General features: G+C 43.0%; 1 protein-coding gene across 12 annotated transcripts; it reads right to left on the reverse strand.

Moving 5' to 3' along the window:
* Positions 1 to 1157: 1157 nt before the first annotated feature.
* MUC13 (mucin 13, cell surface associated) lies at positions 1158 to 20067 on the reverse strand. 12 transcript variants are annotated; one of them, XM_068687562.1, is made up of 15 exons: positions 18478 to 18565; positions 17981 to 18028; positions 17126 to 17173; positions 16268 to 16318; positions 15600 to 15659; positions 14864 to 14980; positions 13801 to 13907; positions 12009 to 12064; positions 10465 to 10616; positions 8979 to 9104; positions 7649 to 7760; positions 6500 to 6537; positions 4515 to 4602; positions 3510 to 3708; positions 1158 to 2249 (listed from the first exon to the last, which is right to left on the reverse strand). In XM_068687562.1, exons 1-15 carry the CDS (start codon positions 18548 to 18550, stop codon positions 2202 to 2204), a joined length of 1323 nt encoding a protein of 440 aa, XP_068543663.1. In that variant the 5' UTR covers positions 18551 to 18565; the 3' UTR covers positions 1158 to 2201. The 12 variants fall into 12 exon arrangements, with proteins under 12 accessions (XP_068543663.1, XP_068543662.1, XP_068543670.1 ...); XM_068687561.1 differs by having other exon boundaries at positions 14864 to 14983; XM_068687564.1 differs by lacking the exon at positions 1158 to 2249 and adding an exon at positions 2288 to 2591 and having other exon boundaries at positions 14864 to 14983.
* Positions 20068 to 27108: the final 7041 nt, after the last annotated feature.

The raw sequence follows: 27108 nt of genomic DNA on the forward strand, positions 1-27108 counted from the left end.
CCTGGTTGCAGCAGCAGAAAGCACCTTTGCACCAGAGCAATGAAAATTCCCTTCCCATTAAATGACGCAAACATCTGCCTATTTCAAGGCTTTTATTATCAATTACACTGCATTTCTACATGCTACACCCTCAATAAAGTTTTACTGCATTATAGTTTTCTGTGTTGTTTGTTGAGCTTCCAGCTGTATTTCAAGCCTGTATTGCTTTGCAAAAAGGTGAGAGAGAACTCTTAAAAAGCTTTTCTTGTACATCTGTAACAGGCTACTGGCACACAGGATCCTTTAAGGGATCCTCAGCACTCAGTGGATGAAACGGGAAATTTACTTCAGTGAAAGACCATGGGCTATTACTCTTGATGTAGATAAATCTTTTTATTAGGCTTGACGTAAGTTTCAGTCTGCCTTATAAAGAAGGTGAGGAGAGGGTTTCCAAGCAGAAATCAGCTGAACAAAGTCGAAGTTTACACTGAACTTAATGACTTTTTGCTATTTGCTCTCTCTGTATCCCATCTGTTTATCAGTGCCTCACCTCCTTGCACCTGCCCCGGCGTGTTCTTCTAGCAGCATAACCTAATCCTGCTGGTGAAAAGTAGGGGAAAAGGAAAGGAGTCCTCCTCTCCCAAAGGCTTAGCAGGGGAGTAGGAGAGGGAGCCTCTCCCTCACCCAGGGAATGGCAAGGACACAGGGCCCAGAGGACAGGAGAGGGGCAGTAGGCATGGGGGGCATGCAATAGTGAAGCTGTTGGGGAAGGGAACGAGTCCTTTTGTCGTGAGGCTGGTGCTCATCATACCTGAGGGGGCTGCTTCCCACCCTCTGGTTCCCCCAGCAGGGTTCCCAGCTGGAGGAAGGAAGGGGTCTCCCCTGCCATTCAGAGAGCAGTGTGGACAACTTTTTTATAGGAGACCTACCTGCCTTATTGACACAGTTCCCACTGAAAGTGTTTACAGAAATTTGGTGCTAGCCCTACGACAGTACACATTTTAGGTTCATTAAGATTTAGAAACATTTCTTATCAGAACCTCTGAGTGAAAGATGTTTGTCTGTGCAAGTCTGTGCACACTTGCATTTAAACTCTGCACAAGTTTTAACATCAAATAGCCTTTGGATTTATTAAAAACAAAGAAACACCACTTCACAGTAACATAAGAAAGGCTTGGTACTGAGAAACAACAATGTTTAATAGGAAAAGTTAATCTAATACAACAAAAGCAAAACACAAAACATAATACAGAATTTAATGATGTTTTAAATGAACATAACCTATAAATATATGTACATTTCTGGGCAATATGTATATTATATATATAAAGAAATGCCAATGACTAGTCAACAGATAATGATATGCACACTCAGAAAAATATGGTAAAATACGGATTTTTTACAGTATCTATTGAGTGTACATAAGTAATGAAAAATAAAGACTCAAGATGATTCCATCAAAACTTACAGAGTGCAAGAGGGAAAAATATAATGGTAATGCTTTCCACAAACAACCAATGTACTTATGCAAAATGGAGAAAAAAAGTGTTTGAAGTTACAGGGTTTTGTTGTTGTATTTGGAAGGAAGGCTGCATAAGCGGTCAGACAGTACAATTGTCTCACACAAGTGTCAGCAGAGATTTGAACCGAATACTTTCAGATGGGAAATACTATGGGGTTGAGTAGGGGAAAAAAGACTGTATCTTATATAGTACAGAGAGTGATAGGTTCTCATGAAGAACAGTTTTGATATTGCTTTGATCTGCCCACAGCTACACAGGTAGCGTTTAGCTGCAATGGAGTGATATAGGCAAAGCTCTGGGAGCTGACATTTATCAACATCACACATGTTGCAGTGACCATCTTTCACAAGAACAGAATAACAGCAGGATTAAAACCCTGGTATCTTGTCTACACTCACTTTCTCATCAATGCACTGGCCTTCTGAAGGGAGTTTAATGTTTACAGGACGCTTTTAGATTTCGAAATCATCATCTTCTCCCTACCTTCTGCTTAATTTTTATTTTCCTTTATTTCAGAGAGCTATTGCCCACTGTTCTCCTTCAAGTAGAAGCCTTCATTTAGAAAATCTTCAGAGAATCTGGTGTTAAGGACTTTGTCTCTGCTGCTGAAATAACTGCACTGGTAAGAGGCTGTGAAACTCTTTGGTCTGACCCACTGTTGCGGTGGTCATCCATCCTTCTGCCACTCTGGCCACTTAGTTATCTGCGTTGCATCCTAAAGCCCTCAGGCTCCCGTGACATGTCATACTAGAGAGAATTTGGACAAGAAAAGGAAAAAAGAGTTTCTCATGGTCAGAAAGCTTTTTTCTCAGAATAGCTCAGCATGTAACACACTGCACATGGTAGCCCAATAAGCAACACATCAGCCCTCATGGAAAACCAAATGTATTTCACAGACAGATTTTCAACAGGTTTTCATCAACAAAAAGTTGACATCTTTGGAAAGTTAGAAAAGCCAAAATCCACGTGAATATGATCAGTTAACTAACTATATGGATGTTTTTCTTCTTTCAGTTGGCAGCTTTTTAAAAGTTCTTTTTTTAAACATCAGGCTTCTGTGTTGCTTTTATCATGGCATAGGCCTCAATTCTGCAAGACATGTAAGTGTATTGCAATTAAACAAATTGTCTTCAGTAAACAGGGGTAGTTTCTCAGACTGCAAAGGTCTAAGATGTTATTTAAAGAGTTCTGAATGGACAAAGCACTCCCTATTTACTGGATATGTGCAGAACCCAACAAATCACTCATATCACTTCTCAAGTCCCTGCTTCCTTCACAGCTCCCTTGCAGTATACAAGGATAAAACAGTCAGTTTTTCAGAACACACATGCAGCTCATGACACTTTTTTGCTGAACAGGCTCCCCCATGCTACATGAATGCAAAAGCTGTGCTATTTTTTTCATGGCTCTTTGCACTTCACCCCTTTTCAGTGCTGTAGGAATTGCAGAGGTTTATTGCTGTGAACTACACATACACAGCTCAGAGAGACAGGGGAAGGATGCTGTCTGTCTCTGCAGCTGTGCCAGCTTAAACTGACTGTGAATCTTTCACGAAGCTGCAACTGGGGAGCACCACTGCAGCACTTGTATCAAATTTTAGTGGATACTACAACTATCTTAAAAGAAGCACACGTTGCAATGGCTTGTGATGCTTCCACATGCCCCTGTGCTGAAGGATGTCTGCAGTTGATGTAGAAAAAGGTCCTATCATACAGCAGACCTCTGGGCAGCCAGACTGTTGCATAGACCTTTGCTTTTCACCTATGACACTTGTGACTCAGGAATGACCAATAGGGCTTAAAAAAGGTCTTCATGAGATGTCTGCTGATCTTTGTGTTAGGGAACTTTTTTCAGCTGCAGCTACAGTCCTTTGGCTGTCTTTGTGACACTCCATCCCTTTAGATCAAGGGAGGGAGACAGAGTGGAGTTTAGGTTCCAACAATGTCAGTAGCCCACAACACCACAGTCCAGGAACACAGTTCCCATAGGCCTGTATGAAACACTTACCACATCATCATAATCCCCGTCCAAAAAACGATTCCTGTTTGAGGAACGAGCCTCATACGGGTTTGGCTGATACCCTGGATTTCCATGGCCAGAAGTGGTCTGGATTCTGGGGAAGATCCTGGTCTCACTAGAGGTATCAGGATTGGAATGTCCTGGCTTTATCAAGCTCTTTTTCTCTGGATCTTTACTGTGTTTGGCTCTTCAGAGGAAACAAAACAAAAACAAACAAAAAAAAGAGTTTTTAAAAGACCTTTAAAAGTACCTTACCTATTCAGATGTCCCTCCACCTTATTTTGAATGCTCAGTCCTGTTCTGAAACATGCAATGGATTTTTCTAGCATACATCTTGCAAAATCCCTTGTAATCAGTGGCAGAGTGCAAACTTGGCATCTCTTATCACAGATGGGGATAAGCTGCTAGGAAAGACAGAGGGCAACTTTGACCTCGCAGCTAGATCCTGAACTGAAGGAGTTTCCTTGACCACCACTAGCTCTGACTGACTATTCAGAGGAGGAAACGAGACATCCATTAGGTCCAGTTTAGAAAAGTTGCCTTCTTGCTGGCAGCAAAAGCTTCACAGTCAAATGATGTGTTTGAATTGCCTGTGATCACAAGTCCACATTTCTCACACACTCAGCACTGGCTTGTGCACTGAAGGTGAAGTATGTTCATTATGGCAGGTCTTATGATAGTCTTTACTTGGGCAGCACTTAAAGCAAAGGCAGAGAAGGTGCTTGAATGTTTATTTATTGTATGGACAGAGGGGAGGAGGTTCATCTGTAAACAGGAATTCACCAGTAGACTAGGAATAGTAAGAATTAAAGAGATGCCTGGCTACTGATGGCTACAGAACTTAAATGAACTCGATGGCCCAGGTTCATTTTTGCAACCACAGTTGCAAAAGTGCAACTACTTTTACAGCCCTGTCCCTCTCTAAATTTCTGCTCAGTTCTCTAGTAACACACAGCAATGCACTTTCTATTCAATTGTCAGAAATACTCTTACCTTACTGAAACAACTGAGACTGCTACCACTAAACACAGGATAATGGCTCCAAAAACTGTGCCCACTATTATAAGGATGAGTTCAAAATCTGGAAAAAACAAAGATACAGCAATTCAAAACTCATGGCAAATATTGAAGCTCTTGCTGTTAAAATAAAAAATAAATAAAAATAATAATAAAAAAAACGTTATTCATTCCTAGGCTCCTGATGCTGCTTTAGTCCAACTGTCTGTGTGGACACTGAAAGCTGTAAATTAATGCACTAATTTGCATTAAAGACTCTTCTGGATGGCTATTTTGATTCTAGCACAGGTTTCTAAACCCATGCACTGAATGGCTTCACATATGGTTGTTCCATTACAACTGGGGAGCAGGAAGGACCAGGAGGATATAGGGGTTGCTTAAGCTAAAATTGCTGCTAACGTGTAGTTATTTGACTCCCACAGGCACACTAGATACTTAGGGCAGACTGATTTAGGGTGTCTATTATGTGGCCCTGTGAACACTGAATAAATATTTGATATCTGAACAAATGTTTGGCAAGGAAAATTCAATTTCACTGACCTTGCTGTAGAAACAGGATAACTAAGGGAAGGAAGACCTGGATTCTGCATATCTCCCTTCAAATATGAATGGAATTGCTACTACAACCGACGTATAGCTCTCCATAGCCATAGTAAAGAAAAGACTAAGAATGGTGTCCTGTAGGGCATCATTTCAAGAAAAGGGCAGGATGAGTAAGACAGTCTCTTGCGCTGCCCAACCTTACTGCTTGGGGATCCCAGTCTGAATTTTTAAGTTTACCATTTAATATACTGAATGCCTACTGTAGACATGCACAACATGAAACCATCAACCAGCAGAGCAATCAAGCAAAATCTTAATCATATTGGGGGCATATATCAAGACACCAGGGAGTATGATTTCTCAGAAGAATGTTACATCAAACGTGTAAAGTATCCTTGATTACTGCTCAGCAACTGTTTACATTATTACACACTAAGTGCCATGTAGAGAAGATGGGGTTATTAATGGAGTTTATTATTAAAGGGTCTCAAATTTGTGCTTAAATTCCCAATGTCTGTGTTGGTTTTGTACATATTTAGTGTTTTCATTTGCTTTAAGAAAAAGGCATTAAGATTTCCAAAGCTTTCCCCAAAAATGCATGTTCCATAGGATGAAAAATATCCTTCCTGCCAGATATTTATACCTGGAAAGCTACTTTGTGCAGCACTACAACCACCATTAGCCAATCTACAAGATTTTAGGCATAGACAACAGAAAATGTTCTGAATTTAAGCATGTGCAAATGCTAGCAGAGATGAAGGATGTCCCCTCCTAATTTATATGACAGTGGAATTTGGAGAGGGTGCACAGAACAGCTGCAAAACAGACTCAGAAAATGGAAAAAGCTTTGGAAAGCCAGTCTGATTAGTTTGTCCCAACAATTACAATTATGGGACAACACAGTTGGGCCCATCATCTCTTCACCAGTACAGGATACTAGATATTAAACAGTGCTTGCAAGGTAAAGCACAAACAAGAGCTAGTAGTTGGATATTACAGCAGGAACATTTCAAATGAAAGCAATTCACTGATGTTTTATGAGAGTGAATAATTACAGGGAGTGATTAATTACAGGGGAAACTAATCTATCGGTGGTGCTAAATTCAGCATTGCATATCTTCAGATGAGGACTAAAAGCTTTTCCGCCAAATAACCTGTGTTTGACTAAAAGCTATCAGGCTTAATGCAGAGGTCATTAGAAGAAATGCTACCATCTGTCTGAATGTGAGATTCAAGAATTTGGTCTTTCAGGCAACAGTGGAATTTCACTCATTCTTTTCTAACATCTTCCTGCTATCACTATAGAATGATCACACCTCTAAAGGCTACTACTTGTTATTTTTGTTATCTCAAGCAGGTTAAACATTAATGGGTATTTTTCCATGCTATAATTCAAAATCAGAAATTCTTGTACTTACTGTTCTCACAGTTCTGTCCAGAGTAGCCCACTGGACAGCTACATGAGACAAGAAAGAAAAAAAGGTGAAAAAGAAAGACAATGTCATTCAGCGGATGATCACAAAATAATAGTACATTACCACACTTTATCATACAGTTCTGCAAGATTCGCTCATTACAGGTTTCCTTTTCGATTCTATCTAAATATTAAATTTAGTTTCATTGTTAGAGGAAAACAATCTGAGATTTTCAGGATGATTGGTAAGCTGGGAACTCAAAGTTTCAGGTTCTCAGCCTGCAAAAATGCTAAAAAGGACTAATTTCTTCAAAGAACTAACCTGTGGATCCCTAAAACACTTGTAATTGCAACCTGCTGCTGAAAAATATTCTTCATCAAAAGTTTCAATATAAGGTCTGTAAGGACTGGTTACTCTTTGTCTTCCTCCCATACTAGTTTCTTAAATTTAAAATATATTGACATCATGGTAAGAAGTGATTCCATTCTGTGCAGAGCAGCAGTAACAATAAAAAGTGGTGAATTAGCAGTTTGGGGAAGTAAGGTCCTACTTCTTATCCACAAGAACAGAGCACAACAACCTTCTCAGCTTTACCAGCAAACAACTCTGCTCTGTTCTGAATGTGAGCTGACAGCAATACCCGCAGCGGGAAAACCAAGACAAAATAACATAGGTCTGAAACTTATCAGGGAACAAAGTCACTCCTAATACCAGAGGAAATTTTCCAGGGATTTGAGGCAATTCTTGCACTACTGCAGGTTGCTTACTGAACACTTCAGCATACAAATTCCTGCAGGTTAGTTACTCTGGAAGAATAGTTTATGTCTATGGGAGTATCCCACAAAATAAGTGTGAGGTAGTTTATCTTCTTCACTGGATCACAGGTGACCTTGGGCCTCCATGACTTTCCTCTGGGGTATTATGAGTGCATACCAACAGCTAATGCCAAGCAGCTAAACCATTGTAACTTGTGACAATGTGTGAATTTGTCTACCTGCTAACCACCTCAGGCACCTCCCTGATTCACATAGCTGCAGGCTGTTCTTTTATACTGAGGGTGACCCTGTTTTAGATTTTTTTTTTTTTTTTGACACTGTTTTTCTTCCCTAACTACCTACAACATAGGAATGCAGAAAAAAGCTGAGCACTCACCTTACACATTTTTCGTCCTCCCTCTTAAAGTTAGTCATGCAATAGCATTCTGGAACCCCATTTGTTTTGGCACAGTACTTGTTGTTATTTGCAGAACAGTCACTACTGCAATCTATTTTCAGAGGGAAAAATACAGTGAATTGAAGATAGCACCAAAAAAATAAAAAAATAAAAAAAAAAACAACAACACAAAAACTTTGTAGAACACCATCTTGGAAACACTTCTATATTCTAATGATACTATAAAACCTGGGATAATTTCCACACACACACTTTTTTTTTTTTTAATTGAAATGCAAACACACACAACTTTGTTGTGCTTCAAAACAGCAGAATAGTTTTTTTTTTAGGGTTGTATGTATGTCGAACAGAACCTGAAATACAAAAGCACAAAATGAGAAATAAGAGGCCCTTGTTCAAAACATCTGCATTCACAGTTCAGAACTGGGATCACCTAGGCTTCATCTTGCATAGGCAATCCAATTATCCTACAGTTTGATCTCACAACAGATGATCTATACTGCAAATGATCTAAAACTGGATCGTATTTAGACAGGGTAGGAGCTATAAAGGCCTACACCAGACAGCAACTCATTGGTCTTTATTGTAGCCAACTTTCATGATTTTATCATGAGAGTTTGTAATATTTGTCGTTTTTCTTAAAATGTCGCATCTTTTCTGTAGTGTAAAAAAATTTAGTTTTCATAGCAAGAAAATAGCGTACATCTCAGGTCTCTGGAGAATTGTTAAAATACAAGAAGAGTACTGTGAAGATTCAAAGCAAGCAATCAAATAAAACCTCAACAATTAAACAATTAACAGGTCCAAAAATTCATTAATTACACAAATATTTGTTTAAACATGGGTAATGCAATCCTGGAACTACCAACAAGGGACATAGTTTTAGCAGATCATTGTGGTGAATACTTAGACTTCCAGTTCTGTTTGCATTTCCATAGCTGCCTTCAGGTAGCATGTGGAGTTTATTCCCAAAATATGTCCTAGCAGAGAAGGCTGTGATATAAGATTAATTTTGTTTCACTCTTTATCCGTATAGGTTTCAGTTCTTACCAAGAGTTTAACAATGAATTTAAATAGTTGCCCAATCACTGATTTCAGTGATACTTTTCTCAGGCTTTAGTGATTTATTTTACTGGAATAGAATTATGGACGTGTTCAAAGTGAAAGGTAAGAATGTGTCTCTATTGATTGCTTAATATGACATGTGTTTCCTGACTTTTAGAGCTCAGAGCATTTGAGAATTCAAAAAGACTGAGACAGGATGACCAGGCCAGCCTTTCAGGGATAAATAAAGTAGCAAGGTTCTTACCTGAACAAGAACGATCATCCCACTCTGTCTTTGATAAACCGTTTTTGCACTTGCATTCTGGATACTCACTTTCTTGACATTCTGTGGTTGCACTATCACAATCAAAAACAGCACAATGGCTTGTATCTTTAAAAGAGAAATGGTCAGTAAGCAAACCTGAGTACCAATAGTATCCTTTCATAGAAAGTAGTACAATTGCTGAGTAAGCCATAAACCATTTTTTTTAAGCAGTTCTGAATAAAAAATTATGTCTTTTTTTTGAGGGGACATCACCTACTGCAGGCGTTTGGACCAGTCCTTTCTTTTCTCTTGCCCTTCACCATTTAAGACCCTGTTTCCATTGCATCTTCTGACATTCTGTTTCTCAGCCTCCCGCAACTGCCTCCATATCTTCCTTCCTCCCCACCACCCCCGCCCCAAACCAGTACAGAAAGATGGAAATTCTACCCATAAGTTCATATTCTGAACACTGATTTTCTAGCTCACCCTAAAAAAAAATAAGAAGAAATATATATAAAAATATATATTTTAAAAATTCCAGCACTATTTCTTTAGTATTTTGTACAACTGAACTGTGAGGGCCAGATCTCATGGAGTTCTGCACAGATTTAAATGTTTATGGGCATGCAGCTCACTGCATGACAAATATCAGTATGATGTTTGCCAAGCAGGTTGTTCTTCAGATCCATGTTCCAATGCTGGCAACAGTTAACAGAGCTCAGTGGGTGGCATACAGTGGAGGAATGGAGGGATGTGATTGCACCAATACTTTGTGAGCTGTCAGGTTTTCTGTTTTCTTCTCATATTTAGGACTAGCACATAGGAAATATCAAGGCTGAGGTGGATAGAGTCATCTTGGAGACCAAACTCAGGCTATAAGCTATGAACTGGATTCTTTTAATTATTAGCTACACCTTTAGCAAAAGCTAATTTCAAAATATGAGCACCTTAAAAAAAAAAAAATCCTTACTTTATTACAAAAATGCTCTCCAAGAATTACACTTTTAGTAATTCAGGATTTTACAGGTTTAGCATCGCCTAGCTGAGCATCTAATCAGTGAGGGTTCTTATCAATAAATATGGTCAATTATGGAAGAAAACATCTAAAGAAAGTTTCATCCTCTTTTTCCAGTAAAACACTGGTTTATTCTGAGAAGCAAAATCTATGTCTGCAACTGTTTTGTCCTGTTTTCTCCAGACACTTAAAGCTCATCAGATTAAAATCAACATGCCATTGCTTATTTGGGAATAATTATTTTCCATCACTTGCACACACAGGAGGTAGAAAGCTTTAGTAAGACAAAAAAGCCCAGCACTGAATGTTTGATTCCTCAAACTCATGTTTGATCGAACACTCAGCTCCTTAAAATCAACAAGGTTTATGCTCTAATGGGCTTTGCTGCATACAGAAGTGTTCTAATCAACTTTGAAGATAGGAACCTCTGCTTCTATTGATTATTTACTTCAACAGTAAGTGATTACGTACTGCTGTAGAGATACGCGGAGTTGGACCTGTTTGCTTCTTCCCTTATTAGATTAGTAACTGTTTCGGTGGTTTCTTTTGTGTTTTTCTCAAATATGTTCATCACTGTTATGCTCACTCCAGAATTTTCACTTCTGGTGTTTCCTGTAGTAACACTGAGAAATACAGATGATAGCATCATTTTAACATCTCAAATAATCCATATAGGTAAAAAGCTAGATGCAAAGACAGCAGAAGATTTCTTCCAAACTTCCCCCTCCCCCCTAACTTCTTTCATCCCACAACGTAGGTAGTTGCTAAGGCACCTGAAAATGAGTTCAAGGCTTACTCACGAATCCAGTAACAGCCATCGTCTTTTACATACAAACGTATTGGCATGAAAGTGCTATGAAACTATTGTTTTTTTTTTTTTTTTTTTTTTTTTTTTACTGGGCTAGCTTCAAACCTGTTGCAGTGTGGAAGATCTAATCCACCAGATCCCAATTTTTCATAGTCTTATCAGCCTGGGCTGTCATTGAAGACTGACTTGGAGAGCCCACCCTGAAGCACGGTGAGGACAATTCGGGGTATGGCCACAATGAAGTCAGAAGGGTCTGTTCACACTATATTTATGATAACTTCACATTAGCTGGATTGGGTTCAGCTGGATAGCGATCTCCTTGGCATGAGGTGCAGCGCAGCAGTGACTACTGCCCTATTCTTCAGCTTGAACTTCATAGTGCTTGGACATGCACACAAATACCTTTAAATGGCAGATTGCTGTAGTGCCTTAAAAAGTTACTGTGCCCCATGTGTTTGTCACAACCCCTCTGATGGAAGTTACTGCCCTCACAACTCTTCTAGAACAACAGTCTGCTTAACTGATCAAGCCACAGGATTAGCTGAAAGGGTTTACACTGCTCCATGTGCTATCAAGCCAGATTTTGCTTGATGTGGTTAGGGAGTGTGTGCAGAGAAGATGGCAAAGCTCTCGAACAGTAATCTGTAACAGATGGGGATGGGAAGAGAAGGACATGTTGCAGTGTCCACCTACACCAGCAAAGGACCTATGCCCACAGCGCATTCAATAACCTTTTTGTTCAGCCTGCCATCAGGGAAGACCGACAAATACGGAAAGAAATGCAGTGGGTTTCTGTAGTGAGGCCATTTCTGAAATTAAATTGGGACTCCAAGTTGGACATATTCATTGGAACTTCAGTGTTAACTGTTACATTTTCAGAGGCATGTCAGCCATCACAGGAACAAACTGCCTGGTCACTGGCACAGTGCTGTATCCTACATGGTGATAAAAGTGGGAGATCCACTGTAGAGCTGTCACAGCCTGCCCACTTCACAGACCTATCGGAAATCTATAGAGCAAAAATGGAGCAGGGATTTTAAAAATAGCAAATGAATGGCCTGATTTAACAACAGTAATACTGAACTGAATTCATCCCATATTCTTTCTTGAACTGAGAACTCCACAGGAAACAGATTAAAAAGAGATCTGTGGGAAGCACACAAAGCAAGCTTCACACACAGTGGAAAAAACAAACTGGCAAACTTACTCAACTTTCACGATGACAGTCTGTTTGTAGTCTGTTAAGTTAAATGCTGCCTCAAACTGTAAAAGATAAATGAATTGGAGTTAAAGCCAAGCAGAAACATAGACCATAATCCCACGAAGCACTGATTCTTCAGCTGTGAATTTTTGACCCTGAACACATTACCATGGGCACAAATAAACCAATCAGTCACATCAGCCATGCAAGATACTGCAGAAGAGGAGCTGTGGGGTGATGCTGCAAAACAGGAAGTACAGGAGAGCAGTGGATGAATGGAGAGACATGAGTTGCATGAATGGCAAGCAGTGCATTTGGGCAGGCTGGATGGACAGCTACAGACACTGCCTTGCAGACTTACCACTTAGAAGGAAGTCTGCAGTATCAACCTACATAGATGCAGAGAGAAAAGGGAGAAATAGACATCCTTACAGATGGCGCATGTCACTAACATGCAATCAAGTGGGATCATCAGGGGCTGATCTTGTGGGGAGAAACACAGCACTGATAAAAGTACAAGGGGATGGATGGGGTCAGTAGAAAAGTCACTGCTCTCCCTCACACTGTGTGAAGCAGGGAACAACTAGTGGAGGCAGCCAACTGCCACATACACAGGAGGCACCATAAGAAAAGGAAAAAGTGCCTAAGACAGCTGGAATGAAAGATCAACTATCCTTCTTTATAATAAAATGAAAATCGTTTTATGTTATTTTCACTTTTTATAGTATTACATATCTATTCTAGTGCTTCATGTCATGTAGCCATGACATGAAAAAATGTCGGACCAAAAAAATGAGCAGACTGTTTGTTTTTTTTTAACATTCTGAAGGGACAACTTTTGGTTACTCCCTGCTAAGAATTTCACATGAAGCAATATAATAACACAAAGAATTTGTAAGCCATGTGTGATGACTTCTGATTAATATTTCATTAATATTTCATATTATCTGATTGGGTCTCTGGCAGAGGTGCAGACCTCTTCTTCCTTCCTTTTTTGGGGGCTAAGTGGTCCTTTGGAACCCTTGGAACCTTGTGGGTCCCTTCCAACTCAGATATTCTACGGTTCTATGATTCCTTACTTCCAGAAAAATGACCTAAGCGAATCCCCTGGTTTGCTTACAGAGCAGTGTGAATTAAACATTTTATCTTAATTCTACATGAAGTCCATTACAAGACTTTATCCATAATCACAGAATGCTCAACATGTGTAATATCCATTTCATTGATATAATTAAAATATGGATACTGGTATGCTTATGGAAGAGACATTATTTAGGTATTTAGACACAGCTAGACAGTCATTCTGAAAAGTTCGTACTTTGTGGAAAGGATAGGGAAAGGATAGGGAAAAGATAGGGAAAGGATAGGGAAAGGATAGAAGGTTTTTTTTGTTTGTTTTTATTCAACTGCTGAGTATTACTGAGTCCTCAGAAAACAGTAGAGATCAGAAACTAAATGTTTTGGAAAACTTTGCTTCACCCAATGGTTTATGGAGAGAGAATGGTGCTTTCACATACAGAGCAATCTGAGGACTTCCCAGAACACTGGGAATTGCCAATATTGCTTTATCTCAGGTGCAACCCTTCCTTCAGCAAGAGCCATACATGTAGTCATCTGAGGGCAAAATTCAATTCTTTAATGAATAGGTCTAAGTGAGTGTGAAGTATTCTCTGAAAGTAGATTTCCTAACTGAAACTATCTTAGGCTATACCTTAAAGGCAGCACATATCCCCTCTGTCTGCATCACATTCAGTAAAGCATTAAATATGCAGGAAAGTTTAAAAATAAAGTCACTCACAAAAGCTGTTAATTTTTCGGACATCTCTTGATACTGTGAGGAATTTACAGTTTCAATATCCTTAGAGTAAGTTCCTGCCAGTGTAATGGTCCCTGGGAATATTTTCCCTGCAATGAAAACAGAGGTTATTAATTTATTAGAAACCATTCAAGAAATTTGGGTTTTACCTTAGGGTTCTCCAGCCTTCAGAGATGAGGAAATACAGCACAAAAAAACAATCTTTACTATTTTTCATATATCCATGGAGGATTTGGTATGGAGCAAATGTCTGCTCAATCAGTTCAGCAGCAATGGGGTGCATACTCTGGCTACCTGAGAAGCAGGCAGGATCCTGGTCTCAATTAAACTGGCCAGACTGTGAAATTGAATGACATTAACTATAAGCATGATCCAAAGCTAACAAAAGACTCCATCTGAGGTGTTACAGAATTTAGTGATATACATCAAAGACTAAATCTGCAGTCACAGCCACTAAGCAGCTAACATGGTTCACCGTATCTAAAAAAAAATAAATTGGTGTCTACCTGTTTGCTTCGGCTCACATGTAAATTTGGTAGTCCTACCTGCTGGCACTTAAATAACAAGCCCCATTTGCTCCCATGCTTGTCCTTCAACAGCATCTCAGAGGTGCATTTCAACAGGACTTTGATGAAAGATTAGCAAGAGGGAAAATCAAGGCAAATATTCTGTCTTTATAGGCTTGGGCTTTTATAAATCTTGGCCATAAATATAATGTCAAGCTTACACTTGCATTACTTTCCTGGTTTTCACACATTTTGATCTCCAGCATGCCTGACACTCAGGGAATTCACCTTCTTTTCTTATCACATTAACCTCTTTGGCTGTTACTGTTTTGTGAGATAACAATCTAGGTCATTGTAGAAGTGGCTGTCTGCAAAACAAGGCATTATTCACCAGCTATTTTCCCAGACTGATTATGTTTTCAGTTATAACATGAGAACCAGGCATGTGGGAAGAAAACTCCACTTGAGCAGTTATCTATGAAGCACCTAAAATATAGATTGCAGTTATCTTAAATATAGATTGCTGTCCTGCAACTCACCTGGATAACAAGTACTGCTGTCATAGTAGAATCCATAGGGGCACTCGCAGACATAGTCGGAAAACAGAGAAATACATTTAGCCGAATTTGTTCCGCAAGGATTTGTGTTGCATGGATCTGCTGATACAAAGATGAAGGATGTTGATGTCAAGATTTCTATGAAATTGCAATAGTCAAGCTTCATTACATTCCCACGAGAAGAGCATATTCCCCCGAGCTCAGGAACACAGACTGGACACAGCTGGTCCAGTTATGCACACAACCTAGACTCCCTGCAGGAATGCTACCTCCACTTGAGCAAGGAAGATCTGCAGAGGTGATTCCAACTGTTGGAAAGAGGTGATTTTGAGGACACCCACCAGCTTCTGGATGCACTATTCATGACGGTCTGCTCTGTGGCAGTCCTTTGGTGAAACTGTGAAGCAGCAACTATTTATACATGGGAAGGATGTGTGAAATAGATGGGGGTCTTTGAGTCTAATTATGAGGTCTGAGTCCCTACTCGGAAAGGGACCAGTTTTGTGAACTTCTCCCCAGCACTTCTCCCTTGCAGCAAAGATCAGCCAGGAAGGAGAAGGTGTCAGGAGAGGAGATTCAGCCTTGTCCTTGGGTTCTGTGACACCTCCTCTACAGAAACTCGGGCAAGGCTGGGCAAAAGAAAAGGCCATCCCCAATGGGAATGAGTAACCCCAGAGTGTCCGTATGAGGGCTCATTTGAGGGATTTTTCATCCTTACCCGATGATGGTTTTGTTGTAGTTGTAGCAGCAGGTGTCACAGTTGTTGTAGTTATGTTTCCTGATGAAGGAAAAACAAAAGACATTGTAGTGCTACTTCATGGTGTGTGGAGGAAAGGTCTTAGGGAACTCTTGTGTGTGCAGAAGAACCTCTGAGCAGATAAGGAGGAGAGGCGTGTGGGGTTCAGTGGGGGGACGTGTGGCAGCATTAAACTACCTCGCTAAGGCAGCTCTGCACAGATGACTCTGACTGCCAGAGCAGGTCAAGGGCACCCAGCAGTCCCTGAACTCATTACCCACAATAGCCTCCTTGGCAGCACTTTGGGGAAACTGTGAAGCAGCAACCGTTTCTGCATGGCAAGGATGTGTGAAATAGATGGGGGTCCTCACGTCTGATCCAGGAGGCTGAGAGCCTCACCAGGAGAGGACCAGGTTGTGAACTCCTCCCCAGCACTCTTCCCTCACAGCAAAGGCCAGCCAGGAAGGAGAAGGAAGTCAGGAGAGGAGACTCAGCTTTGTCCTGGGGCTCTGTGACTCCTCCCCCAGATAAACTAAGGGTAGAGCAGGCAGGGGAATACACCACTGACTGTCAGGGCTCTGGAGCTCCATGGACGGAGTAACTCCCAAGTGTCTTCCTAAGAGGCAGCCTGAGGGATTTTTCATCCTTACCTTCTGTTGCATTTGTTGTAGAGTTAGCAGTAGGTGTCACGCTTGTTGTCTCTGTTGAAGGGAAAACAAAAGATATTGTAGTGCTACTTTACGGTGTGTGGAGGAGAGGTCTTGGGGAACTGCTGCATGTGCAGAACAACCTCTGGGCAGATTAGGAGGAGAGCTGTGTGGGGTACAGTGGGCCATCCCACCCACCCTCATGGACAGTGCTGCCTGTGGGCTGTCCCAGGCCCTGATGACCCTGTGATGTGTCCGTGACTTCTCTCTCTGCAGTTCCTGGTCTTGAGCACATTTCCCACAAGGAGAGTGCATTTGCCCCAGCTTAGCTGCACTTATGGGACACAGGCAGCTCTTTTTCCAGCAGACATGTGTCTCTCAGTGGGAACAGAAAAGTTCCATCTGCCTTACCCAGGCAGCTCTGCACAGGTGACTCCCGCTGCCAGGGTAGATCAAGGGCACACAACAATTCCTTAGCACACTACCCATTGTGGCCTGCTCTGTGGCAGTCTTTCGGGGAAACGGTGAAGCAGCAACTGTTTCTGCATGGCAAGGATGTGTGAAATAGATGGGGGTCCTCACGTCTGATCCAGGAGGCTGAGAGCCTCACCAGGAGAGGAGCAGGTTGTGAACTCCTCCCCAGCACTCTTCCCTCACAGCAAAGGCCAGCCAGGAAGGAGAAGGAAGTCAGGAGAGGAGACTCAGCTTTGTCCTGGGGCTCTGTGACTCCTCCCCCAGATAAACTAAGGGTAGAGCAGGCAGGGGAATACACCACTGACTGTCAGGGCTCTGGAGCTCCATGGACGGAGTAACTCCCAAGTGTCTTCCTAAGAGGCAGCCTGAGGGATTTTTCATCCTTACCTTCTGTTTCATTTGTTGTAGAGTTAGCAGTAGGTGTCACGCTTGTCTCTGTTGAAGGGAAAACAAAAGATATTGTAGTGCTACTTTACGGTGTGTGGAGGAGAGGTCTTGGGGAACTGCTGCATGTGCAGAACAACCTCTGGGCAGATTAGGAGGAGAGCTGTGTGGGGTACAGTGGGCCATCCCACCCCCCCTCACGGACAGTGCTGCCTGTGAGCTGTCCCAGGCCCTGATGACCCTGTGACGTGTCCGTGACTTCTCTCTCTGCAGTTCCTGGTCTTGAGCACATTTCCCACAAGGAGAGTGCATTTGCCCCAGCTTAGCTGCACTTATGGGACACAGGCAGCTCTTTTTCCAGCAGACATGTGTCTCTCAGTGGGAACAGAAAAGTTCCATCTGCCTTACCCAGGCAGCTCTGCACAGGTGACTCCCGCTACCAGGGTAGATCAAGGGCACACAACAATTCCTTAGCACACTACCCATTGTGGCCTGCTGTGTGGCAGTCTTTTGGGGAAACGGTGAAGCAGCAACTGTTTCTGCATGGCAAGGATGTGTGAAATAGATGGGGGTCCTCACGTCTGATCCAGGAGGCTGAGAGCCTCACCAGGAGAGGAGCAGGTTGTGAACTCCTCCCCAGCACTCCTCCCGCACAGCAAAGGCCAGCCAGGAAGAAGAAGGAAGTCAGGAGAGGAGACTCAGCTTTGTCCTGGGGCTCTGTGACTCCTCCCCCAGATAAACTAAGGGTAGAGCAGGCAGGGGAATACACCACTGACTGTCAGGGCTCTGGAGCTCCATGGACGGAGTAACTCCCAAGTGTCTTCCTAAGAGGCAGCCTGAGGGATTTTTCATCCTTACCTTCTGATGCATTTGTTGTAGAGCTAGCAGTAGGTGTCACGCTTGTCTCTGTTGAAGGGAAAACAAAAGATATTGTAGTGCTACTTCACGGTGTGTGGAGGAGATGTCTTGGGGAACTGCTGCATGTGCAGAACAACCTCTGGGCAGATTAGGAGGAGAGCTGTGTGGGGTACAGTGGGCCATCCCCCCCCCCCTCACGGACAGTGCTGCCTGTGGGCTGTCCCAGGCCCTGATGACCCTGTGATGTGTCCGTGACTTCTCTCTCTGCAGTTCCTGGTCTTGAGCACATTTCCCACAAGGAGAGTGCATTTGTCCCAGCTTAGCTGCACTTATGGGACACAGGCAGCTCTTGGAGGAGCAACTCCTCCTCCAAGAGAAACTAAGGGTAAACTAGGCAGGGGAATACACCACTGCCTATCAGGGCTCTGGGGCTCCATGCAGCAAGTAACCCTAATGTGTCCTCCTAAGGGGCACCCTGAGGGATATTTCATCCTTACCTTCTGTTGGAGTTGTAGCAGGAGATGACAAATTTGTATCTGTGGTTTCTGATGAAGGGAAAACAAAAGGCATTGTAGTGCTATTTCATAGTTTGTGGTGGAACAACTGTGTGTGCAGAACAACCTCTGGGCAGCTAAGGAGGAGAGCTGCATGGGGCACAGAGGGCCATCCCAGGGCAGCCATGCCCTGCCTCTGGGCTCTCCCAGACCCTGATGACTCCATAGCATGAGGTGTCCTTGTATCCTCTCCCCACAATCCCTGGTCTTGAGCACATTCACCACAAGAGCAGTGCCTTTGCCCCAGTTCAGCTCCATCGGTGCCAGCTACCAGAAAAGGATGAAAGCAGCCACCAGCCAATAAAGGCACCCACCATCATGGCCTGCTCTGCAGCCACCCTTTTGGGGAAACTGTGGAGCTGCATCTCTGTCCATATGGCAAGGATGTCTGAAATAGATGTGGGCCTTGGAGCATAATCAGGGAGGCCAAGCCCCCATTTCCATCCCTGATCATGCTCTAAAGAGCTACAGCAGCAACTCCCTGCAGAGTCTGATCAGAACTTGCCCTAGCTACCAGGTCTAGAGGGATCCTCTTGCATCCAGGACAGGTCTGGGAGGAAAAGGCAACAAGCAGGAAAAGATCAGCCTCTTCAAATTGTGCCCAGCACTTCCCCTTGCAGCAATGGCGGGAAAGGGAAGAGAAGGGAAGCAGGAGAGGAGAGTCAGCCTTTGTCCTGAGGCTCTGCTACACCCCCACCAGCACAGAAACCCAGGCAGGGGAATACACCACTCCCTGGAGTAGAGGGGGGCTCTGGAGATCCATCGACTGAATAGCCCCAACGTGTCCTCATAAGGGGGAGGCTAAGAAACAACCTACTGTTGTTTCTGTTGCATAGCTAGCAGTAGGTGTCACAGTTGCTGTAGTTGTGTTTTCTGATGAAGGAAAAACAAAAGACATTGTAGTGCTACTTCATGGTGTGTGGAGGAGAGTTCCAGGGAAGCAGTTTGTGCAGAATTGTCTCTGCATATGTAAGGAGGGGAGATATGGGGTGTCCAGTGGGTGAACCTGTGGCAGCCTTCCCTCCACCTGGCTAAAGCAGCTCTGCACAGGTGACTCCCACTGCCAGATCAAGGGCACCCAACATACCCTGAACACACCACCCATCGTGGCCTGCTCTGTGGCAGTCTTTTGGGGAAACGGTGAAGCAGCAACCGTTTCTGCATGGCAAGGATGTGTGAAATAGATGGGGATCCTCAGGTCTGATCCAGGAGGCTGAGAGCCTCACCAGGAGAGGACCAGGTTGTGAACTCCTCCCTAGCACTCCTCCCGCACAGCAAAGGCCAGCCAGGAAGGAGAAGGAAGTCAGGAGAGGAGACTCAGCTTTGTCCTGGGGCTCTGTGACTCCTCCCCCAGATAAACTAAGGGTAGACCAGGCAGGGGAATACACCACTGACTGTCAGGGCTCTGGAGCTCCATGGACGGAGTAACTCCCAAGTGTCTTCCTAAGAGGCAGCCTGAGGGATTTTTCATCCTTACCTTCTGATGCATTTGTTGTAGAGCTAGCAGTAGGTGTCATGCTTGTCTCTGTTGAAGGGAAAACAAAAGATATTGTAGTGCTACTTCACGGTGTGTGGAGGAGAGGTCTTGGGGAACCGCTGTGTGTGCAGAACAACCTCTGGGCAGTTTAGGAGGGGAGCTGAATGGTGTCCACTGGACCATCCCAGGGCAGCTTTGCCCTGCCTCTGGGCTGTCCAGGCCCTGATGACTCTGTAGTGTGATGTGTTTTTGGCTCCTCTTTAAAAACCTCCTTTCTTGAGCACATTTTCCACAAGGGAAGTACATCTCACCCCCCCCCCCCCCCCCCAGCTCAGCTGTACTTCCCAGCCACAGACAGTTCTGTTGCCAGCAGACATGTGTCTCCCAGTGGGAAAGTTCCCTCTGCCTCTGATTTTTCATTATTCTTTTTCTTCCTCATTATAGTTCTTTCTGAATGAGAAGAAATCTGGCTGATTCTAGGAACAGCTGAGGAAAAAGAAGTTTCCTCCAGTTTGCTTTCAGCATTACCTGTTACTGTGTTAACTCTGAACTCTTTTGTCTAATTATATTTAGAATATTGTCTTTATTGCGCTTTTTTGATTTGTTTGTTTGCTTTTTTTTTTTATTATTTAAAAAGTACCATTCTTAACTTTTGTTATAAAGATGTAAAAGTTTTTTGGGTGTTCGGGGTTTGCTTGTTTCATTTGTGTGCGAAGTAAAGAAAGCAACTAATAACACAGGCTTGCTGTTAAATTCATTATACTGATAAACAGCCAGTTTGGATCACATGATATAACTTCAATCTGAGGTATTTAATTATGATGAGTTAGGAATAAATGTATTTAATCTCAGTTAATGCTGATGCAATCATAATCTAATCTAAACTATAAACAACACAGATGGAAGGCTAACGTTGTGGCTAACACCCTTGGCACTAGCATACTCTTACAGCTGGTATATTAAATAAAATACTGCAAATGACTCTAAAATCTCCCCCCCCCCCCCCCCCCCCAATAAATAAATAAATAAATAAATAAATAAATAAGGCACCTCCCTTCAAGAACTTTTACAGGCCTTCAAAAATCCCAAACAGAAGAAAATTTAATAGACTTTGTTCTTCTGATCAATAAAGCTGATTTGGAAATGCATGTCAAAAAGACAAGGCCTAAGGTAATCCATTAGTCTCCTCAGGGTGGAGAGGAAACGCCAGAAACTGTGCCAGTTCTCTGCCAAGCCTTCTGCCTTCACTTGTCCCTGAGTCCCATAGGCTGCAATCAGCTCCCTGGTCAACATGAAGAAATGCACATTTTGGCTGTAATCGTGATAGTATCTATGAGTCTATGCTGGCCACAAGCTGTGGGTTTGGTGCCTTGTTCTAGATTGCCTTCTCAAACGCAATGTTACAGCCTTAATGTCATGCAGAGCTAGTCCTTGGCCTACAACATCTGTTAGCCCTATACAGACTCTGGCTAACAGCTCTCCAGGAGTACCTTTGGACTCAGGAAGAATCACATCTGTGGTGACTGCAGTGCACATGAGCTACCGTTGCGCTTGTTGAAGGTAAACTGAGCAAAGGTGGCTCTTTTATGGCCATATTTGCCCAGACCCAACCTTCCACGCAAGGAAACAGGATGTATAATAGATGTTTACCATGGAGATAAAGTAATGGATCTTAAGATGCAGGCTATGGAACAACAGACATCTGACTGCTGAGCAGAGCAGGGAGTTTGTAAGTACTCTGCAAATGGACACATCATACAAAGCTTTTACAATGTTTGCTCAGAATGAAAAACGTTTCTGGTCAGGGCCGACCTAATGCAAAATCTGCTCAAGTCAGTGAAAGCCTCCCCTTGCTTTCAGTACTTCTTGGGTCAAGATTTTTCACATCTTGCTGTTATCCAGAAACAGAAAACCAGACAACTGACAGTCATGAAGATTTCTACACTTATAATTTATGGTTAAAAATCAGTCTGTAGCATGTTGTAGATGTTGCTGTAAATACTTATGTTCACTCACAGTACTCAGTGGAGACTCACTACCATCTGTCACCGTCTGAAACAAGCTTGATAGCATCAGTGAAGGTCTTAGTTTAGCTCATATCGCTTTAAAGTAGCTGGGATTTCCTCTCACAGGTTCAAGTTGCCACAAAACTCTTCATATAACTAACTTAACTAATTAACCTTAACTAATTAACCTAACTAACCTTAAATAATACTGACTCCTCTGCTACCCTGGAACTGTCACTGAATACCAGGGACAGGCAAGGTCAGGCTGATGCTCTGACCTACAACCACCAAAATTGTCACAATGCTAGAAAAACTATTAAGAGATTTAAGGAATGACACACACCCTTGCATTTGAATAGACTATAGTGCAGCCCTCTGCCATCTGAGTTGGTGAAGTTCCAATTAATTAGTTTTAATTGAAGGGGAACAAATGCTCAGTGAGCCAGCTCAGGCAGTACTGCTTTCCAGACTGCTTGTTTAAGGAGATTCCATTCGGAAGGCCAGCGGCAGCACTCCTTTTCCCTGGGTGCTGGGGTAGAACACTCATCTTTTGTTATGACTGTAACAGAGCTTGAATTACCTGGGTTTAGTCTACAGGTTCTGAAAACTGCTCTTGGAACAGGCTAAATTAGGTTAATCACAAGCACCAGCGCTTTTTCATTGTTCTGTGAACAACGAAAACTGTTTTCCCGCAGTAACATTTTTCATCACTAATTAATCAAAATCTAGACGTCCTGAATTGTGTTTGGCCACCGACCTTCAGTCTCTCAACAGCTGCTAAAAGCACTAAGCAATCCATTCACTGTAACAGAATAGCTTCCCCAACAAATCCCAAAGCAGAAGATAGTGTTTCTTACCGGCTGAAAGGCTCAGCGCCTGTCTGAGCAGCAACACAGTGAAGAATACACAGAATCTCATTGCTGCTTCTGTTGCCGCTGCTACTCGCCGTTAAACTTGAGAGAAAGTGCTTTTCTCTTCTAGCGGCAGCTCATTTAAGGTCTCAGCCACAGGTAGAGTTCAGCCCTGAGCTGACGTCATGCTGGCAAGTGGCAAATGACAGATCCAAGCTGTTTTTTCTCTTCCTCCTCTGTCTGGGAGGAGATTTCTGGATCTGCAATATTCTTCCTGTAAGCCATAAACACTTGAGACCTGTTGACACAAGGAAGTTATCGCTAAATAATTTGACCTGTGAACTGACAGGACACTAGCTCGCCCCTGCCAGCTCTATGTACAGACACTTTCAGTGCAAGTTAAGTGGAGGTTGCAGTATCGTCTGTTCTTAAAGTGGAAGAAGCTATCTCATACCAAAGCATGATAAGGATGCAGTTAGAGTACTTGGGACATACACACACACCCTTTGCAATAAATTACCAGAATAGATGAGCTCTATGCCTCAGACCGCCAACTTCTCTGTCCTTAAAAGCAAAAGTTTACACCAAAGCACTTCTTATTGCTCAGCAGGGTAAAAATTAACAGAAAATACCTGCATCTTGGACGCTAAAGAAACCAAATTCTCCTTGGTCTTTGTGGCAATGATTATTGCTGTTCTGTTTGCCTACATGGGAGCCTGCAGCAGATCCGGAAATGGGAAATTGTGCAGAATGCCATGGAGTAAGTAACACAGCCATGCCACAAGGAAAACTTGTGGGATAGAGAGACTTTTTGAAACTGCATCTCAGGAAGCCTCTGAAAATTGCTATGTAGAGACCAAGATGGGAAAAAAGGCCTCTGCACAGGATCTGTTTCTCCCAATCCCTCTTATTCTCACCTGCCTCACCTACCCAAGCTCTCTAGCTGAATAGTGCATTTATTCTAGTTTATGCTCTAGTAAAATGCACTTTTTCAGATCAGCAGACATCCCATGGTGGTTTCCAGTTCCTCCTTTTCAAGCAAAGGTGCCATTTCTCTTGCTTTGAAGGTACAGCTGACCCCGGATCCTGCCACAGCTACCAGTAAAGCCCTTCTGAGAAATAAGCACAGGCTATCCTGTCATTCTCAGCCATAGACAAAAAGGGTGAGCAACCCATTGGTGTTTCCCCCTGCAAAGCCACCCCAGGAATCCGTGGAGTTGCTCTCCTCTGGTAAACACCCCAGCCAGCAACATTAGCAGGTTGTGAACAATTTCCAAATGCAAAATGATAGCTTTGCATGTGGAAGGCTTCTCCCCGTCCTTCACCTGCTTTTGTTTGATCTGCTGTGCTAACAAGACATGCAGTCTCGTGTACTAATCTAATATATTCAGAGGGTGGCTCTCTTTGTATGCAAGAGGGTAGACAGCATCAGAAGTATTACTCAAGTTGTTTGCAAGCATGGGGATGTCTTCAACTTTTAACTTTTGCTGAACCAGGAAATATCAGTGGCTTGCAGATAGCAAATTTGGTTGAGTGCCTCTCTGATTCTGCAGGGAGTGACCGATCTTGTCCCTCTGTGCCCTGTCAGAGGGGCCATGACAGGGCTCGGAACCCAGTCGTGGGGGCTGCCCCCAGTGCTCCTGAGGTGGTGGGACAGGCCCTGGCTGCAGGGCTTGGCACTACCAGGAACCCTTTGTTGCCCAAGTCCCAGGGATGTGTGGAATGGCCAGGGCTCAGGGTGCCCCTGAGGAGCAGGCCCAGCCCTGCTCAGGGCCCTCACAACACCCCTGACCTCATGCTCAGCACGGCTGTCCTGCCACCCTGCTGCCCCTCTGCCACTCACTCTGACACCCACTTCCCAACCTGTCCGTGTCCTCCAGACCCCTTCTTAAATCCCCTCTTCCTACAAAGCTGACAGAGAAAGAGGAAGACGTGCATGAGAAGTAGTTTGTACAAACCTCAGGTTACCACCCATCTTAAAGCTCTGCTTTGCAGATGGCAGGGGACACCTACACTAACCCCAGACTTGTCAGGGCGGAGCATTTCCATCATCCCTGACTGCTGTGAACCCTCAGGGAAGCTCAATGCCTCTAAAAAACACTTGCCTGGGGAGTTGCAGCCCATATTTCAGCTGGGAATCTCTATGCAAAGAGAGACAAACCTGGTTGTGATGGGCATTCAGGAGAGCTGAATGCCACCAGTCTTCTGACTGTTTTCCATTCCCATCTGGATTCCTGAGTCATCGTGACACATCCCCGTTTCCCAATGCCACTTTAAGGGGTAATTGGACCAATCCATGTTTTAAAATCTTATTGTTAGTTGTGAATTGAAGGTGTAGGAAAAAGGGACCTTCCCAGAGTGCTATTAAAAATGTGGGTTGAGCCTTCAGCAGGTGTAGATGATAGTGGCTGAGAGCTGGCTACACCACCTTCAGCTGGCTGAATGTATTGTCCTGTTCATTAAGACTGTTTTCTACAACAAGTACACAACAGAAGCTGGCATACCCTAATCCATGTCTTTAGAGTTAACTTCCGTTCTTACTTGGTTGCTGCTGTCACCTCTGGGAAGTGTGACACATTCACTGTGCAAAAGGCACCAGTTCCTCCAGGAAGCAAACACTGAGCAAACACATGTAGACATATCAGATCCTCTTGTCTCTGCTTGTGACAAACCAGTGGTCACAACAGACTCTCAGTGAGAGATGGGGCAATGAGGCTCTACGAACCTCCTTGCTTGCAAATCTCTGGAGGGACTTAAGAGATTTGATAGTTTAGGAGCCCAGACACAGAGAATTATCAAAAGAGGAAAACCAGTATCAGTGAAACATCAGTACCTCTAATGGTATTATTAATGAAATTATTTAGCACACATTTAGATAATAGGTACTTGACTGTTAGTGCAGACAGGCTTGCACAGCCACAGCAGTTATGATATCCTGAAAAGACTCACAGACAAGTCTTTCTTTGCAGCGATTTCTAAATTACTTACCAGAAGGTGTAAGACCAAGCTGATATGCATTGAAGTTCAGTTATGGCAGGCAAGAACATTGACCAATGATTGTTATAAAAAGTGTGCTATAGTTAGCAACAAACATTAGTTGTTCATTGTCTTTATCCTTGCTTACATCAGAAAAAAAATGTTATCAAAGGTAAAAGGTCTTCTGTACCTATTATAAGCTGTATAGTCACGCATGGCCCAGTTACGTAACCATAAATTGAATGTAAGCAAGGGGCAATCATGCTGTAAGATGTACATTAAAGTGTCTTTTATAGCTCTTCACATGCGTCAGCTGGGTACTTTTATCCTGTGCAATTTTCAGTTCTATTCCTCACTAAATTCCTATATATTTTGCTACCTCATGTAAATTTAGTTCTTCCACTGTGTATTACACACATGTAGAAATATATGTTGCAATTAGCTAAAGGTTCAAACAAACCTGCAGGAAGTCTAAATCAAAATGGTATACATACAGATTCACCCATGATCAGGGAAAGTATATGCAGCTCACCATCTTTTCTTGGGTAGTTTCCAAGATGGGAACCTGGTTGACAAAATTCTTTGAGAGGCAGTTCTAAAAGGCAAGAGTCCAGCAAAGTCTGGACATTTTAAAAGAATGAAATCTTGAAGGCACAGGAGCAGGCCATCCCTATGTCTCAAAAGATGAGACATGAGGGATGAACAGAGAGCTTCTTCTGTACCTTAGGAAAGAAAATAGAGTTTGTGATCTTCAGAAAAAGGGGCAGGCGATTCAGGAGGACTACAGAGATGTTGTGAGATGATTCAGGGAGAAAATTAGAAGGGCCAAAGACCAGGTGGAATTTAACCCGGGCATTACAGTAAAAGACAATACAAATGTTTTTATAAATACATAATAAAAGGAGGACAAAGGAGAATCTCCATCCTTTACTGGATGCAGGGAGAAAACACGGTGATGAGAGAAGAGGAAAAGGTTGAAGTACTTAATGACTTATTTGCCTTAGTCTTAATTAGTAAGACTAATTGTTCTTGGAATAACCAGCCTGCTGAGCTGGAAGGCAGAGACAGGGAGCAGAATGAAGCCTAAAAAATTTTCTTCCACATCATGCCTCTCCCCTGGACACCGTGTTCATCTGGATTCAAGGGATCAGCCTTCCTCCTCTGAGAGACACTCAGCTGCAGAGTCCTCATAGTCTGTAGTGGCAATTAGAGATGTGGGACTGACCTCACTGTGGTCAAGTCTCCTGCCCTTGCAAAGAGCCCT

Source organism: Anas acuta, chromosome 6, assembly GCF_963932015.1.
Source record: "Anas acuta chromosome 6, bAnaAcu1.1, whole genome shotgun sequence".
In the NCBI taxonomy this organism is placed as follows: domain Eukaryota; kingdom Metazoa; phylum Chordata; class Aves; order Anseriformes; family Anatidae; genus Anas; species Anas acuta.